Genomic DNA, 19,622 nt, shown 5'->3' with positions numbered 1-19,622 from the left:
ATTATCTCACTAACTAGATCTTACCATTTGCCGATATTCCCGAATCATTTTTAGTTTATCTTCTCCACCTTTGTTTTCTTCTTTCTGTTCGATGCTACTGATTATTCTCCATGAAGCTCTTCTAGCTCCAATCACATTTTTATATGCAACAGATAGAAGGTTTCTTTCTTCCACTGTCAACTCCACATCCATTCCAGCCACTTTCTTCATTGATTCAACCATTTCTGAGAGGAAAAGGTTACTAATTAGGCATATTAAATAGAGTTTCCCCACAGACTTCTGAATTGCTTATTTAATTTATTCCTTCTCACAACCAAGATTTTCAGGCCATTCAGTAAAAGATTAAATTTTCAGAATTATGCACTGATCTTCATTTTTAACAAACTGGACTCAGTCCTACCTCTCATCACCTGTGATTCCTCACCTTTCAGCTGACAGCTGTGAACTTAAGACAAGCAATTCTAAAAATATTAGACAAATTCCCACAGTAACAGACCACATTAAACCACTGAAATCTTCTGGGCAGGGATCAGGTCCACCTCTTTGTATAGTGCCATGATCCTCATTGGTGCCTGAGCACTAGTACAATATAAATATTAAAATGAATTAAAACATTCTCTTATAATGTTATAGCTTCAAAATCAAACCCTCAAAAGTTAGGACATGCCAAAACTAATGTCGTCTATGCAACCATATTCTTCCTGTTTGTACTATTAGGATCTAGTTATTACAGGATCACATACCATTTTTTCCACAGAATACCTACTTCATTCAGTGCATGGAATGGACAGTGCCCACTGGATGGCTAGTTATTCAATATTTCTTTGTAGCCTTGTCATTCATTGTACGGCTACATGCTTTCCTTACTGAACACCATTTAAACTCTACACAGAATACAATACAGAAATATGGATTTTCCTATGATGCTCATTTTGGAGTGTGAATGCTTTAAAAATAAGTGAATTTATCTTTACAACACCCCTTAGACAAGAGGATATGATCCCAGTTTTACAGATGAGTAGCCAAGAGAAGGCTGAGGTTGTCAAGCATCCACTAATTTTGGCTGCCCAACTTGAAACATCTAGTGCCTAGTTATTTTTGAACAACTTCCAAATTCTGCAATAAATGAGGTTGAGTCAGCTGTAGTTCTCAAACTTATAATAAATAATAATAGGAGATACACCTATCTCCTAGAACTGGAAGAGACCTTGAAAGGTCATTGAGTCCAGCCCCCTGCCTTCACCAGCAGGACCAAGTACTGATTTTTGCCTCAGATCCCTAAGTGGCCCCCTCAAGACTGAACTCACAACCCTGGGTTTAGCAGGCCAATGCTCAAACCACTGAGCTATCCCTCTCCCCCCACTTATTTGATTGGGACTGCCTTGTGTCTGTAGTAGTTTACACCCCCAACTGCCAGAACATATACCAGCACCCAGCTCTAGCACAGAAGGCTGGCAATGTTATAAGTGATATTGATCAATATCAGGTTCTGCAGCAGACTTGGCGTTCTATTGCCACTTTTACTTCTGCACCACTATGGCCACCTCAGGGCTGACAGCTGGAGCCCCGCTACTTTCCAATGCCGGATGGGGGAGGAGGAGGGAGACACCCAAGCCTAAGTGGCGGTGCTCCAGCTGTCCTCTTTATCCCAACCTAACACATGTGCACGTCCCTTCCGCATGACACCCGGAGCTCTTAAAAAAAAATCACAAAGTTCGAACCTCCCTTGGGAGGCCCTCCCCATAGTTTGAGAACAGCTGACATAAAGAGACCTCAGCCTGCTTAATACCATAGAGTACGTCTATACTACGAAATTAGGTCAAATTTATAGAAGTCAATTTTTTAGGAGGTGATGTTATACAGTCGATTCTGTGTGTCCCCACTAAGCACATTAAGTCGCATTAAGTCAGCAGAGCATATCCACAGTATGAGGCTAGCATCAACTTTCAGAGCGTTGCACTGTGGGTAGCTATCCCACAGTTCCCGCAGTCTCCGCCACCCATTGGAATTCTGGGTTGAGCTCCCACTGCTTGATGAGGCAAAAAACATTGTCATGGGTGGTTTTGGGTACATGTCATCAGTCGCACCTCCTTCTGTGAGAGCAACGGCAGACAATCATTTCGCGCCTTTTTTCCCTGCACAGATGCCATACCATGGCAAACATGCAGCCCACTCAGCTCAGCTGCAGTTGTGTCCTGGGTGCTGCTGGCAGCAGACGGTACAATAGGGCTGCAAATCATCACCATACTTCTGTTGTCATTCTGCTCTCCTGCAGATGCCATACCACGGCAAGCATGGAGCCCACTAAGATCACCGCGGCAGTTATGAGCACTGTCAACACCTCACACATTATCCTGCAGTATATACAGCACCAGAACCTGCAAAAGCAGGCAAGGCAGCAACAGCTGCACAGTGACAAGAGTGATGAGGACACGGACACAAACTTCTCTCAAAGCACAGGCCTTGGCAATGTGGACATCATGGTGGTAATGGGGCAGGTTCATGTCGTGGAATGCCGATTCTGGGCCCGGGAAACAAGCACAGACTGGTGGGACTGCATAGTGTTGTGGGTCTGGGATGATTCACAGTGGCTGCAAAACTTTAGCATGCGTAAGGGCACTTTCATGGAACTTTGTGACTTGCTTTCCCGCTCCTTGAAGCGCAAGAATACCAAGATGAGAGCAGCCCTCAGTTCACAAATGAGTGCCAATAGCTCTCTGGAAGCCTGCAACACCAGACAGCTACTGGTCAGCCAGGAATCAATTTGGTGGGGGCAAATCTACTGTGGGGGCTGCTGTGATCCAAATAGCCAATGTGATCACTGAGCTGCTGCTATCAAGGGTAGTGACTCTGGGAAATGTGCAGGTCATAGCGGATGACTTTGCTGCAATGAGATTCCCTAACTGTCGTGGGATGATAGATGGAATGCATATCCCTATCTTGGGACCGGACCACAAAGGGGGTACTTTTCAATGGTGCTGCAAGCACTGGTGAGTCACAAGGGACATTTCACCATCATCAACGTGGGATGGCCGGGAAAGGTACAGGACACACATCTTTAGCAACTCTGGTCTGTGTGAACCGCTGCAGCAAGGAACTTACTTTCCAGACCAGAAAATAACTGTTGGGGATGTTGAAATGCCTATAGTTATCCTTGGGGACCCAGCCTACCCCTTGATGCCATGGCTCAAAGCCCTACACAGGCACCCTGGAGAGTAGTCAGGAGCTGTTCAACTATAGGCTAAGCAAGTGCAGAATGGTGGTAGAACATGCATTTGGATGTTTAAGGGACGCTGGTGCAGTTTACTGACTCGGTTAGACCTCAGCAAAACCAATATTCCCATCGTTATTACTGCTCGCTGTGTGCTCCACAGTATCTGTGAGAGCAAGGGGGAGACATTTATGGTGGGGTGGGAGGTTCAGGCAAATCATCTGGCCGCTGATTACCCCAGACACCAGGACGGTTAGAAGAGGACAGCAGGGCACGCTGCACATCACAGAAGCTTTGAAAGCCAGTTGCATGACTGGCCAGGCTACGGTGTGAAACTTCTGTTTGTTTCTCCTTGATGAAAACCCACCCCCACGGTTCACTCTACTTCCCTGTAAGCCAATCGCCCTCCCCTCCCCACTTTGATCTCTGCTTGCAGAGCCAATAAAGTCATCGTTTCAAATTCATGGATTCTTTATTAAGTTGTCATACAAACGGGGGGATAACTGTCAAGGTAGCCTGGGAGGGGTTGGGGAGGAGAGAAGGACAAGGCCACACTGCACTTCAAAAACGTATTGAATGCCAGCTTTCTGTTGCTTGAGCAGTCCTCTGGGGTGGAGTGGTTGGGTGGCCGGAGGCCTCCCACCCCCCACCACGTTCTTGGGCATCTGGGTGAGGAGGTTATGGAACTTGGGGAGGAGGGCGGTTAGTTATAGAGGGGCTGCAGCAGCGGTCTGTGCTCCTGCTGCCTTTCCTGCACCTCAAAATACGATGGAGCGTATCAGTTTGATCCTCCAGTAGCCTCAGCATTGCCTCCTCTCATCACGCTGCTGCCACCGCTCCTTTTGATCCCGTCACCCCTCCTCTCGCGCGTCCCTCCTGTCCTCGCGTTCATTTTGTGTTTCCCTGGACTCCGATATTGTCTGCCGCCACACATCTACTGAGCTCTTTCAGTGAAGGAGGACTGCATGAGCTCAGAAAACATTTCATCGCGAGTGCATTTTTTTCACCTCCTCATCTGTGCTACCCTTTGGGACAGAGATGATAGTGGTAGCATTGAAACATTTGCTACTGCTGGAGGAAAAAAGTGAGAGTTGGGTTCACCATTTAAAATGGGTTGGCCATTTAAAAGGAGAGGCTACGGTTTTCAGGTTAACATGCAGCACAATACCACCACCACCACTTCCTTCCCGCATGGCTAACAGCAGGAAGGATTTCTTTTCAGCCACAGGCACACAGCCCAGCAGGAACAGCCACCTCTGAATGTCCCCTTAATATTCCCCTATTTCCACCAGGTGACTGTGAATGATACCACTCTCCTGAGGATCACAGAGAGATAAACGGATGTTGCCTGACCACAGCCAGTAAAGTTACCGGAATGCGAAGTCATCCCAAGTCTTAAGGCCAAATTAATCACTAAACATGCTTGCTTTTAAACCATGTATTATATTTACAAAGGTACACTCACCAGAGGGGCCTTCTCCACCTTCGACGTCCAGGAGCCCGGGTTTGGAGGGTAATGTCTCCAGGGTGATAAACAGTTCCTGGCTGTCGGAGAGAACTGTTTTTCCGTTTGCCTGCTGTGCGCTATCATCATCATCATCTTCCTTGTCCCCAAAATCCTCAACCCTTTTGCATGAGACTCCCTTGCAGGAGTCCACATACAGGGGTGGGGTAGTTGTAGGGGCACACCCTAGAATTGCATGCAGCTCATGACAGAAGTGGCATGTCCGGGGGTCTGACCCGGAGTGGCCATTTGCCTCTTTGATAGGCTTGCCTGAGCTCCTTAAGTTTCATGCAGCACTGCTGCGAGTCCCTCTTATAGCCTCTGTTCTTCGTGCCCTTGGAGATTTTTTTCAAATATTTTGGCATTTCGTCTTTTGGAACAGAGTTCTGATAGCATGGATTCATCTCCCCATACAGCAATCAGATCCAGTACCTCCTGTTTGGTCCATACTAGAGTACTTTTGTGATTCTGCGTCTCCATGGTCACTTCTGCTGACGAGCTCTGCATGGTCACTTGTGCTGATCAGCTTGTCAGGCTGGCCAAACAGGAAATGAAAAGTCCCGAGAACTTCTGAATTTTCTGTCTACCTGGCCAGTGCATCTGAGTTGAGAGTGCTGTCCAGAGCGGTCACAATGGTCACACTCTGGGATTGCTCCCGGAGGCCAATACCTTCAAACTGTTCACGCTACCCCCAAATTCGACCCAGTGATGTCAATTTCAGCGCTAATCCCCTCATTGGGAAGGAGTACAGAATCTGATCTTAAGACTCCTTTAAGTTGACAAAAATGGCTTCCTGTGAAAGGATGCAGGGTTAAATCGATCTAGCGCTGCAAAAAATTCAACCTAAACTCCTAGTGTAGACCAGGGCATAGTAAACATACCATTAAAATCCTTTAAACCTTTTGTTTAAAAAAAAATAGTTAAAGCATTTAAAACATAGCATTAAATAAGGCTCTCATTTTAACAGTATCCCTTGTTCTCTCTCCTTTTAGCTGGAGAGAGCTTTTAGAAGGAAAACCTCCGTTTTACAGTCTTAGGCTATGTCTACACAGCACGCCTTACAACGGTGCGGCTGTGCCACTGCAGCTGCACCATTGTAAAGTGCTTGCGTGGCTGTTCTTTATCACCGACAATAAAATGAAACCCCAGCAAAGGGCAGTAGCTTTGTCAATGGGAGCATGTTTCTGGACAACGAAACACTGTCCACACCAACGCTTTTCGTCATTAAAGTTTTGTCGTTCAGGTGGATCTTTTTTCCCCACACCCCAAGCAACAAAAGTGCCAGTTTAGATATAGCCTTATATCAGGGGTCAGCAACCTAAAGCACACATGCCAAATAAGGCGCGCAAGCCAATTTTGAGTGGCACGCTGCTGCCTGCCATGGTCCCGCCCACCGCTCTTCCCTGTGGGGGCAGGAGACAGAAGCTTGGTCCTGCAGCAGCCAAGCTTTCCCCTGTCTCCCCCACAGGGTGCTGCTTTCCTGCCCCTCCTCCTCTCCTTCTCTGTGCCGATCAGCTGATGGACCTTGCGAGGGGGAGGAGGAAGAGTGGCAGTATGCTCGCTGCTCCATAGAGGCAGAAAAGAAGTAGGGACGAGGCCTTGGGGAAGGGGGTGAAACAGGGCATATCCTTTCCACCCCCTGCCATGAGCCACTCACTGCAGAGGGCTGGAAGCACCCCCACAAGCCGAACACCCCAGCCCTCTGCCCTGACCCCTGAACTCTCCCCACACACACCCGCCCAGCCCTCTGCCCTGACCTGACCCCCCCACACACCCAGCCTTTTGCCCTACAGCCCCCCACACACACCCAGTCCTATATCCCCCACACCTCCACTGCCCTGACCCCCCCATACAGCCAGCCTTCTGCCCTGCACCCCCACAACCCCCATCCCTCTGCCCTGCACCCCTAAACCCCCCACACCCCATCCCTCTGCCCTGCGCCCTGAATCCCCCCACACCTCCACTGCCCTCTGTCCTGACCCCTGAACCCCCCCACTGCCAGCCTTCTGCCCTGAACCCCCCCACCGCCAGCCTTCTGCCCTGACCCCCTGGACTCACTGCCAGCCTTCTGCCCTGCACTCCTCACAGCCCCCTGCCCTGACCCCTGAAAACCCCCCCCCAGCCTTCTGTCCTACCTCCCCCCCCACCACCCACCACCCCACACACACACACACACACACACACACACCCACACACACAGGTCTGACATCCCTGCCACCGGCCCTGCGCCAACCGGCCTAGATGAACAGAACCCCAAGCTGGCAGTGAGCTGAGCAGGCTGGTGGTGTAAGATCAGCATTTTAAATTTAATTTTAAATGAAGCTTCTTAAACATTTTTAAAACCTTGTTTACTTTACATACGACAATAGTTTAGTTATGCAATATAGACTTATAGAAAGACCTTCTAAAAACGTTAAAATGTACTACTGGCATGCGAAACCTTAAATTAGGTGTGAATAAATGAAGACTTGGCACATCACTTCTGAAAAGTTGCCGACCCCTGCCTTAGACAGTAACAAGATGGTAATAACTGTCCTTATATGGAAAAAAAGGTTAGCCGAGATGAGCTGGAGTTGCTGCTAATTTTAAATCCAATCCCATTTCATCTCAGGTGGTGGCTGGGATTCAGCTGGAGCTGGTAGGGGGTAGCAAAGTCATCTGGATTCCTCTCTGGGGTCCAGTCTGGTCAGGACATCATTTAGGATTAGGACAAAAAAAAAAGTCCAGGGTCCTAGGAGATGGTGGAGGTGGCAGCCATGATGAAGCTCATTTCAGTAGTCTTCATCTGTTCCTTACCATTCTGCCTTTCCCCCAAAAATCTCTCTTTAAAAACCCAACAAAAGAGTGATGGATAGAATAGCTCACTCCCTCATTATTTTGTCCATTAGTTAGGTCTAATATCTGACACCAATTTTGGTTAATTTTTGGTTCCACATATTCTGTTTTTACCAAACACGATTTCAACATAATCCTTGAATTTCACCAACATGGCCTTTTTCTATTAACTAATTTAATCTGTCTGGTTTTCCTGCACCAGTTTCTAACATGCATTGTTGAAAGCAATGAGACATTTTCCATCAATATTTATTATTACAGGTTATTGTAACAACTTATGAACTTGCACATACTTTTTACAATTGAGTTTACAATTAAGGTAAATTTGTAGGCTCAATAATCACAAGAGGTTCCACAAACAGCCTTGTTCACTACATAACCCCGATTCGTTCCCTGAGCACCATCCACCTGTGCACTTAATGAGAAAGGATTCCGTGGAAAAACAGAATGTAACCATAAATTAACTACTGCACTACAACACTTAGGCACAAGAGGGCTAAATTAAGGTTGCACAGAAATCTAATTCTGACATTTTCTAGCTTTTGATTGCCTGACTTTGCAATCAAAGATATTTTAAAATGGGGGGGGGGGAGAGGAATATAATTTCCTACTTTTAAAAAAAGGCAAAACAAATTCCATAACATGGAACCACAATGATTCCCATGCAAGCCTACACCACGGTTGGTACCTTTAGAGCCATAGCCCAGACAGTTAACAGGGTAACTGATAACAGGAACAGACATCTTGTATGTGGACTTTAGTCACTATGGTTAGATCTACACTGCAATGAGACACTTGTCGCTGGCCCATACAGACTCAGGATCACGGGGCTTGGGCTAAGGGGTTGTTTAATTGTGGTTTAGACCTCAAGGTTCAGGCTGAGTTCTGGGATCCTCCCACCTCGCAGAGTCCTAGAGCCCAGGCTCTAGCCCAAACCCAAACATCTACACCACAATTAAACAGCCCCTTAGCCTGAGCCAATTGCCACAGACCAGCCAGGGGTGTCTATCTGCAGCATAAACATAAATCCTAGGAGGAGGATAAGAAACTTTGCCACTGGGTTTCACAGCTATCTGCCAACAGCAAAGGGCTGTTGGGACTTGAGAGTCTTGGGTTCTAAATCTAGGTTCTGCAGGGAAGTGTATTCTAGCGGCTATACTTCTGCTGTCTCCTGCAGATGCATCCCCATCTTCCTAATCCTCAGCCTGTGCCATCCTGTCGCCATACTCCTGCTCCCATTGCCACCACCAGCAGTCTGCCCCAGTGTTACCCTCCCCACCTCAACTTTCTACAATCAAGCAAGTCAGACTATCTACTCATTCTTCATGCCAACTTGTCACCAGCTAGGGAAGCACAAACCATAGCATCGTTGTCTCCTTCTGGTCAGTTACCAGAGCAGCCCCAAGCTGGAACATGCTCAGTTGAGCCATAAGGATGATGAATGTTCAGTCCAGTCTGCATGCAGAAATTGTGTTGGTATGGCACATGCTCAGTGCAGACAAAATCCTTGGAGACTAACACTACCAGTCCCTAACAAACCTCTACTAAGGATGTGTGCACTGAGATTTTCAGAGGCTTACAATTTAACCAAATTTGGGCAGATTGTCACCTGGATAGCAAAGGCATTTTCCTAGCAGTAAGGTGACCCCCGTCAAACTTCAAATCCCTACCTGAAAGTAAGGAGGGACTTGTGCTTTTAAATTAATCTATTCTAAGAATTTAACATAGGAAAAATACATTTTCTGTGACCCCTTTCTCAGAAATAGCTTAACCGTTCTGCTGTAACTTCATGTAGTATGGAACATTCTGGCCCAAAGAGCTGAAATTCAGCAAAATTATAAACTAAAAACAGGGTCTTCAAACAAACATTTGACAACCTTAACTAGTGGCAGTATTACGAAACTATGATTATAATATGTAGTTTTGTAGCTTGTGTGAGAGACACGTTCCATAAATTATTTTGCTTTTGATTAAAGAGTGGCTTTAACTCTGACCAAACAGTTGATTTCTAAGCTTGTAAAAAAGGCATCCTAAAATATTTCTATATTCACTTCTAAGTAGAATCATCCAATATGCCTTAGTATTTCTGACCACTATAGGTATATAACTATGCAAGGCATTCTGCCCTCCAAAACACTGGGTTTTGTGGACAGAGACCACTACTGGGATTCAGTCCTGCATTCTAATCCCAGCTCTACTATAAACTTGCTGTGTGGTCTTGGGCAAAGTTAGCTAACATTGTTGTGTCTCAGTTTCCTTATCTGTAAAATGGAAATGTTACTCACACTCCATAAGTGTGAAGCTTTAATTTTTAAAATATGGCTTTTAAGATCCTCAGATGGAAGGAACTTGAGAAATGTTAAGTGAAACTTTTTTACAACTTTGTCTAGTGCACATACCTGCAACTGTTGTAGGGCTCCTGCACTTTAAAACACTTCAGCCAACTTGCAATAAGATTTGTCAGCTGTTCACTGATATGGTATTGTCACCCATTTGCCACACTTTATCTATGATTAGGTATCAGCTCTGATAGTCATGCATGCTGCTATCCCCAGGTTAGCATGATCAGCATCAACCTGGTTCTGTCCTAGCATATTTCCTTCAGAGTATTAGGGGGCCAAAAGAAACTGACAAAGGCATATAGGAGAGAGCTTTCCTCCAATTCAAAAGAATAGCATTCAATATACAATGCAGGTCCCTGTCTGTTCTTGAGCATGACGTCACATTTCCCAGTTGTGAGAAATAAACTTACAGCCAGAGTTGATTCCACATGTCGAATAACTGACGTGACCCTAAAGGTTTTATCAGCCACTAATGGTGGCCTGTACTTTTCCAATGGGAAAAACTATAGTGCTTTTTAGCAGAGTTAGGTGACAAGTGAATAGGGTCTTAACATTGAACCTGTCCCACAAATGATCCTTTCCCCATCTGTCCAGATTTCCAGGACCCAGGCATAAGAAATGACATGTCATGCCAAAATAAGTTGGGATAAATTCAACAGAAAAAACTGTTTTTTATCAGTCATGATGCAGGTTCTCTTACCTTCAAATCTGTTGCCTGGATGCAGCTCTGCCTGACACAGACCACTAAAGGGAATTATGACATTTTGTTCTGATAGAGGAGAGATTGATTTTCAGAATGCGCTTCTGTGAATAACTGCTATAAAAAAAACAACAACTTAACTTTACTCTGTTTTCAGTTTCCTCAGGAATCCATCCATCTTTGGACTGAAGACGCCTGAAAACCCTTGAAAGGGAGATCACAAGCCTTTGCATGGGCCATGAAGGCCAAATCCAAATTCCTAACCCAAACGGGTCTTCATAAAAGCCATGGCGAAAGCAAAGGAGCTGGATACAGTTTGGTCCTTTATAAGATGCACCCAGCATATGCCCTGACACCACCTTCTAACCTACTCCAAGAGGGATTCACTAACTTTCTTTCCCATTCTCCCCCCAGAATGAGTATGGCCCAGGAAGCAGCCTTTATCCACAAAAGTTAAAAGATTCATGAGAACTCAGTAACTGGGCACATTCAGAGTCTGGTATGCAGAGGACTAGGTCGTGTGCCCCATTATATCCAGCTGTTTTGATTCTGCTGAGGATAAATCAAACCTGGATTACCTGAACTACCAAAATTCTGTAAGAGATCAAACCTTTCTTTGGAAACTTGTACAAAGGGTATAAGAGTCACCAACCCCAAGCTTCCTTTAGTTCCTAACTCCAAGCACATCCTTTGAATCTCAAATGCAGAGGTGGAGGGGAGAGGGTCGAGAGACAGACATCCATTTTCTTTAGGTTCTCCAAAACCTTAAAAAACTATTAATACTGCTTAAACAACAGGCCACCTAGTGGTAAGTTTCTATGACTTTACAAATATAGATGTGTCTTACCAAGAGAAATACAAAGATTTAACGACCTAGCAACCCGACAATCAGATTAAGCAATTCTGGTCCAGGTAAAAAACCTGATCTTTATAGCTGATACCAACAGTCTGGGCTCAGGGAAAAACATTAGATTTCTTTTCTTCAGTGTGGCTAAAAAACTGAGAAAAGTACATGGGTGAACCCAAGTTGATATAACCAGAATCCCTCACCTCCTGGGGCTCTAATCTTACCAGATTTTCCTAAGAACTTCTAGTTAGGCAAGGGGGGCAGGGAGATGACGACTATATGTCCTGTTGAAGCTGTTCCACTTTGGTTAAATAGCTGAAAAGTCACTAGGCCAGAGAGAGAATTATTCTACTGCCTGGTGGTTAGGGAACCCACTTCAGAGGGTCAGAGACCCAGAATGTAGTCCTCCACCACTCCAAGGACTCTACACAAAGTCGAACAGCTTCAAAAGGAGAGAATGAGGGAGAGTCCTACATCAGAATATCCCATAGCTCAGCAGCAGGAAGAAATTACTTATTCCCTAACAACAGGTTACAGCAGACAAAATCTAGACCGTCCCCCAAACTAAAGAAAAAATTCTTTTAGACTGTCAATGAATTCTTCAAATTCAAAATGTGTAATCTATTACATTAATAGCAACCGTGAATGGTTCAGCTGCAGCCCTACTAGAGTTGTGAGGATTCCGAAAAAAATTACACCTTCCCTTCTAGTCAGAGTTCCTGCATAACAAAGGCTGCAGAATCTCACTAGTGAGTCCTGCATCACCACCATAACTACTGGGTAAACTACAGCATATTTTTTAGAAAGAAATTTTGATTTAAAGCTTCCAGGTGATAGCAAATCAACCCTCCACACATCGCTCCTTTGGTTAATTCCCTTCACTGTTACAAGATTTTCACCTAATTTCTAGTCTGAATTAGTCCAGTTTCAAGCTCCTGGATCTTATGACATCTTTGTTTGCTAGATTAAAAAGCGTGCTATCAGAAATCTTTTCCACATGCAGGTACTTGCAGAGCAAGATCAAGTTACCTGTTAACCCGAAAAGGGCATTAGCCCATTATACACAGAAAACACCTAAACTGCCATACCAGATCAGACTAGAAGTTCATCTAATCCAGTCGTTCTCAACCAAGAGTCTGGGGCTCTCTGAGGGACTGCAGATTTCAGGGGGTCTGTCAACCAGGGCCAGTGTTAGAATCACTGGGGCCCAGGGAAGAAAGCCAAAGCCCCACCATGCGGGGCTGAAGCCCGGGGCCCTGAACCCTGCCACCTTGGGCTGAAATTGAAACCTGGGCAATTTAGCTTTGCAAGGCCTCCTGTGGTGTGGGGTCCTGGGCACCAGTCCTGTTTGCTACCTCCTAATGCCAGCTCTAGCTTTTATAGGCAGAAAAACGTCATCGCGGCACAGGTGGGCTTTGGAGTTTTTAATAACATGTCAGGGGGGGCCTCAGAAAGAAAAAGGCTAAGAACCCCTGATCTAGCCATCTCGGAAAAGGGAATTAGGGAACAAGTAAAGTTGCCTAATTAGGGAAAAAGGAAAGTTATTTTTCTGACTTCCCTTAAATAGGAATTAAGAACACAACAACATAAGTATGGCCATACCAAATGTCCATCTAGCCCAGTATCATGTCTTCAACGCTGGCCAATATCAGGTGCCCCAGAGGGAATGAACAGAACAGGTAATCATCAGCACTGATCCACCCCCACTCCCACCACCCATTCCCAGCTTCTGGCAAACAGAGGCTAGGGACACCACTGATGGACCTACACTCTGTGAAGTTATCTAGTTCTTTTTTGAACTGTTATAGTTTTGGCCTTCACAACATCCTCTGGCAAAGAGTTCTACAGCTTGACTGTGTTCTGCGAAGAACTTCCTTTCGGTTGTTTTAAACCTGCTGCCTATTAATTTTGTTTGGTAACCCCCTAATTCACATGTTACAAGGAGTAAATAACACCTCCTTATTGACTTTCTCCACACCAATCATGATTTTATAAACCTCTTATCATATCCCCCCCTTAATCATCTCTTTTCCAAGCTGAAGTCAGTCTTATTACTTTGTCCTCATATGGCAGCTGTTCCATACCTCTAATCATTTTTGTTGCCCTTTTCTGTCCCTTTTCCAATTCCAATATATCATCTTTGAGATGGGGCAGCTACATCTGCACTTAGTATTCAAGATGTGGGCATACCATAGATTTATGTAGAGGTAATATGAGATTTTTTGTCTTACCTCTCCCTTTAATGATTCCCAACATCGTTAGCTTTTTTGACTGATGCTGCACATTGAGTAGATGATTTCAGAGAACTTTCCAAAATAACTCCAAGATCTTTCTTCAGTGATAACAGATAATTTAGACTCCACCATTTTATATGTATAGTTGGGATGTTTTCCAAAGTGCATTACTTTGCATTTATCAACACTGATTTTCATCTGTCATTTTGTTGCCCAGTCAACCAGTTTTGTGAGATCCTTATGTAACTCTTCGCAGTCTGCTTGGAACTTAACTATCTTGAGTAGTTTTGTAACATCTGCAAATTCTGCCACCTCACTGTTTATCGCTTTTTCCAGATCATTTATGAATATGTTGAATAGGACTGGTCCCAGGACAGACTCCTGGGAGACAGCACTATTTACTTCTCTCTATTCTGAAAACTGACCCATTTATTCCTACCCTTCGTTTCTTATCTTTTAACCAGTTACCATGAGAGAACCTTCCCTCCTATCCTATGACAGCTTACTTTGCTTAAGAGCCTTTGATGAGGGACCTTGTCAAAGGCTTTCTGAAAAACTAAGTACACTATGTCCACTGGATCCCCCTTGTCCACATGCCTGTTGACGCCCTCAAACAATTCTAGCAGATGGGGTGATTCTCCTTTACAAAAAACATGCTGACTCATCCCCAAGAAATCATCTGTGTGTCTGATAATTCTGTTCTGACTGAAGGTTTTTAAATGGACAGCCTACCCTAAATTCTCAATTATTGAGGGACAACCTTCACTCATTGATATATTTTGCTTTCCACAACCAACTCTGTATAAACTTTTCATGAGTGATGTACTCAAATATTTGGATGCTAATATCTAAACTGTATTGTTAATTTTATTCACCTAAATTTGGGTTATTGCTGATTATGCACTACATGTATCTTATGACTTTTAAAACATGCTTTGTATTTGTGAATAATCTAAGCCCTATACTCAGATGTACACTCTTCTCACCCTGTGTACTATATAATTTTTTAACATTAGTTTTAACCAGTTTGCCCAACACTCAAGTCAGGCTTACTGGCCTATAATTGCCAGGATCATTTCTGGAGCCCTTTTAAAAAATTTGGCATCATATTAGCTATCCTACAGTCATTTGGTACAGAAGCTGATTTAAATGATTGGTTACAAACCACAGTTAGTAGTACTGCAATTTCACCATCTCAGTGCCTTCAGAACTCTTGGGTGAATAGCATCTGGTCCTGCTCACTTATTACTGTTTATCAGTTTGTTTCAAAACTCCCTCTAAGGACATCTCAATCAGGGACAGTTCCTCAGATTTGTCACTTAAAGGGATGGCTCAGGTTTGGGAATCCCCTCACATCCTCAGCCATGAAAACTGACGCAAAGAATTCATTTGGTTTCTCCGCAATGGCCTTATTATCCTCGAGTGCTCCTTTATCATCTTCACTGTCCAGTGACCCCATTGGTTGTTTAGCAGGCTTTCTGCTTGTAATAGACTCCAAAAATTTTTTTGCTATGACTTTGAGTCTTTGGCTAGCTGATTTAGACAGTAACACATGAGTTTACATTGCTTCCTCTTTTTTTTTTTTTTTTTAATTCTTGCCATTATCTCTCTGTGTGATGTTCTTACCCATATATTCCATTCATTTTTTAATCTTCCTAAGGTCTTTGCTTCAGTGATATTCTTAAATATTTATTATCTTCAAAGGACACTTATGTTCAACCAATATTGAACATTTAAGAATGGTCATAGTGTAACACAATAAAGCTTCAGTTTGACACACAACTAAACAAAGTTAATATGTAAAATGAAGAAACGGCATTAAGTTAGACAAAGCAATCTCATTGCCTGAACAAGATGTGTGTCTATTACAATGAATTAAAATTTAACAAACTATAACTTCTGATTTTAATAAATCCACCTTGATTGTGGCTAAGTCAGCCAGATCTCATTTACAAGTTGTTTCCCAAACAATGTTTTGTATAAACAATGTCACTTCAAGTAGGTTATTCTTTACTTTGAGGCAACAGCTTTAGACCAGTGAGAGCATCCAAGATATGCAAGGATTGGTCCACCTTGTGTTTTACTATTTACATTACAAGATGCATTGTTTGGTAAGCAGTTTATAAAAATACCAGGGGACAGCATGGTTTAGTAGAAAGAGCACAAGACTTGGGAATCAGGAAACCTGGGGTCTCTTCCCAACTTTGACACTGATCTACTGTGTGATCTTGTACAAATCATTTTGCCTCACTTTCGCCATCTGTAAAACTTGAGATATTTACATTTCAAGATCTATAGACAAAAAGGGCTATAGAGATCTAAATATTTTAGAAGTCATTGCATTTGTCCTCATGACAAGTCAAAAAGACTGTCTACTTATTTCATCATCTTTTTGCATTGTTGATATCACCACAATACTTGATATCGCAATGCAGGTGCATGTGTTCCCCACATACGCAATGAATATGCCAAGGTAAGCACAGATACAAAAATGCATTTCTAGCAATGATTTTAACCTGACATCCTTCCTTTAATTTATTTTACAAAGCCATTCCAACAAACTGCTTTGGACTCTACAAATGCTGCATTCTAGCAAAGCCTGATTAACAGAAAAATCTCATTACCAGCCATACCGTAACCCTTCACCTCTTGAACTAACTAGTTCTGCTTCCTTTTTCCTGAACAGACATTCACAGAGGCACAAAAAGTAGATGGTGAATCTTCTCACCAAAAGGCAAATTCTACAAATTAATATTCTAATCATCAGGAAGGCTGGTTACTTTGCACTGCAAATGCCTATAGCAGAATTTGAAACGTTACCAGACACTAAGAGGAAAGATGTACCACCAGGGAAATGCCATGCAGAGATGCATACCTCAAAAAGCCACTGAGAAGGATGGAGAAATATCTACCAGGGTGCTGTTCACAGACCCTGCTTGGGGCTCCAAATTGGGCCTGAGCTACACAAGTTTTCCCAGCATAGCTAGATTGTTTAAGATCATGAAAGGGAAAATAAAATAAAAAAAAATAAAAAAAATCACACCCCTAACATACCTAGCAAAAACCCTAGCGTTGCCAGCAAAAGCCCTAGCATTGATGTAGTTACCAGCAAAGAGTGCTTTTGTCAACATATGCTACATCTACACTGTGATTTGCCAATATAACAGGTAACCTAGTATTGTCAACTAGGCCTTATGTATCAGCCACTGTCTACAAGATAGACAATGTTTTTTAAACCCTTCTCTAGCTACTGGAAAGAACAAATTTAATTCTGAATTACTCTAGCACAGTGGCGCTCAACCTTTCCAGATTACTGTACCTCTTTCAGGATTCTGATCTGCCTCACTAACCGCCAAGTTTCACCTCACTTAAAAATTACTTGCTTACAAACAGACATCAAAATACAAAAAAGTGTCAAAGCACACAATTACTGAAAAATTTCCTACATTCTCATTTTTAAACACAATAATAAATCAATTTGAATATTTTATTTACATTTCACTGTACAGCATATAGAGCAGTATAAACAAGTCAGTGTATGAAACAGTTTATACTGACTTTGCTAGTGCTTTTTATGTCACCTTTTGTAAAACTAGGCAAGTATCTATGAGTTGATCCAGCCCCTGGAAGACCTCTGCTACCCCCAAGGATACACAAGAGCCCTGCCTGAGAACCACTGTTCTAACACTCCCCCAAACCTCATGGCTATTCCAAAGGTAAACATTTCCTTGACTTATCACTTCTTACAGCTCCATTTTGTGTCCTCCCCTGTCCCCCCAAATATATCCGTCAGTGCTTGCATGTATTGCTAATAGTAGTAGCACCAGAGAGAACCTGACCTAGTTCTTGTCAGTTTTACGGCCCCCCCTTCTGAACAGCAGTAATAGTAGGAAAGATCCTGATCAATTTTTGTCCTGTCACTTGAGAAAGCTATGAGCAGTAACTAAGGAAACAGAGCCGACTGATCAGAAAACCTGTATTCTATAGGTTTACACTATTTTCACATTCAGATAGTTTTTACTCACAGGTGACAAATTAATTTAGTTTTAAATGAGAGGCAAGGGTTTAAAAAAAGCATGACAAGCAGATTTTTCAAATGATGCCAACAGCATATATTACCTAAGTGTAGGTTCAGGAAGAATAGCCTTAGTGCTCAGAAATATTTAACACCTTACAAATATTTAAATCGGCACAGCCCATGAACTTTAAAGAAAAAAACACAAGTCTTAGGAACTTTCCCCCCTAAAATAAAGTAATTTTAACCATAAGGTGACAGATTAAGAAGATTTACATTTACTTCAGGCAGGGAGAAGTACACTGTATTTAATAAACTCCAAAGCGAATGTCGGGGGAGTAGAGAGGGTAACAAAAAATCAATTTAAAAAGACACATCGCCAAACTATAGTGGGCAAAAAAGGGCGAGGCACCTTCGAAGGCCAGGTCTGGGAAGGAGGGATGAAGGTAAAGAAGGGCCTACCAAGGGCCAGGAACCCCGACCACGGGGGATGGGAGGGTGTCCTGGAGGTTGACTGCGACGAAGTGACCTGGCCCCCACTCCACGGGACTCAAACACTCTGAACCGGCCCTCTTTAGCCCACTACTGGGCAGGGCTCGAGTGAGAGGAACCACCTCTGCCCGAGCTAGTGATAGCACAAGAAAGGACACAGGGTCCCTTTGTCGGGTTCCATCGCGCCGGGTGGGACGGGTCCCACCCCCCCGACTCGCCCTTCCCCGCCACCATTTTATTCCCCGTTATTGTCGCCGCCGACCCCCGCCACAGCCGAGCCGAGACACCATCCACCAGGACTAGGCGGCCCGTCCACCCTAGTCCCTTACTCCTGGCCCCTCCAACCCCGCGGGGCAATCTCAGTCGCCATTTTGTTCGTGCCCCCCTTCGCTGCCTCTGCCCCCCTGCCCAGCCGCCGCCATTTTGTGGCCGCTCCCTCCCTTTTCCCCCGGCACTACCCGGCCCGCCCGTCCTCCCAGCTCTCACCATCATAGCGCTCAGCCTGCTCAGCTAGCTTAGCCTGGTACACAAGGTCCTCTCGATCGTCCATGTCTGAGACGGGGCGGCGACGGGGACTACACGGGGTGGATGGAGACTGATGAGTCCGGGATGCTCAGTCGCTACCAGCTCACTGTTCTCCTGGCAAAGATGGCGGCGATAGCACCGCCTCCTGCTATATCCGGGTACTTCCGCCAGCTAACGCATGCGCACCGCGCACCCACCATGGCAACAGCGGCTCCCTGGCAACCGTCGGGAGGAGAGAGACTCAGGGGTGAGGTCCGACGCGACGTCACGTCTCCTGCGGCTGCCAGGCCCCGGAAGCGTGCGGGAAGGGAACTGTGGCTGGGCTATGAGGGGTAGGGCCCTTGGCACTGTGATGGCGGGGTGAGGGTGAGGGGCTGCTGGCACTCTTAGGATATAGCGGTTGAGGACCCCTTGGAACTGATATATGGGGGAGGGGGTGATGAGGGGCCTCTGGTGCTCCTGGGAAATGAGGGAGAGAGGGGGTCCTGAGGTGTTAAATGGGAGTTTAGGGGCCCCTGCACTAGGGTATAGTGGATGAAAGGCCCTTGGCAGGGATAATGGCGAGTGAGGGGATCTGTGGCACTAATGAGAAATGGGAGGGACAGGGGCTTGTGGCACCCAGATATGTGGGGGGGCTGAAAGACCCCTGACACTGAGCGGGTGGGTAAGGAGGGGTAAGGATTCCTTGGCAGTGGGTTGTGGGTTTACGTGATACATACCTGTAACTACAGTGACCATTGAGACTTACTGATTTATGCCAACACCCTCATTTTTACTGTTCCCTTGTCCCCTCGCACCCATTGTGTGTTCATTCACCTGTTGCATTTTGTCATAGCCCTGGAGCTCTGTGGGCCGACAGGGAATGTTTGTCTGTGTTACTCATTTACAATTAGAGAGACAGGCTGGGTGAAGTAATA

At 44.7% G+C, this 19,622-nt stretch overlaps 1 protein-coding gene across 1 annotated transcript in view; it reads right to left on the bottom strand.

Moving 5' to 3' along the window:
• YWHAE (tyrosine 3-monooxygenase/tryptophan 5-monooxygenase activation protein epsilon) overlaps nucleotides 1–18,850 on the bottom strand; it is a 72,962-nt gene extending 54,112 nt beyond the window's left edge. The window contains exons 1-2 of the mRNA XM_030536361.1: nucleotides 18,667–18,850; nucleotides 25–224 (exon numbers count right to left, since the gene is read on the bottom strand). Coding sequence (XP_030392221.1) covers nucleotides 25–224; nucleotides 18,667–18,730 — 264 coding nt within the window. The 5' untranslated portion in view covers nucleotides 18,731–18,850. The remainder of the gene's footprint in view (nucleotides 1–24; nucleotides 225–18,666) is intronic.
• Between the last annotated feature and the right edge of the window lie 772 nt (nucleotides 18,851–19,622).

This window comes from Gopherus evgoodei, chromosome 17, assembly GCF_007399415.2.
Source record: "Gopherus evgoodei ecotype Sinaloan lineage chromosome 17, rGopEvg1_v1.p, whole genome shotgun sequence".
NCBI lineage: Eukaryota > Metazoa > Chordata > Testudines > Testudinidae > Gopherus > Gopherus evgoodei.
The sequence above is the reverse complement of the archived record's forward strand: the minus strand, read 5'-3'. Positions and strand labels throughout refer to the sequence as shown.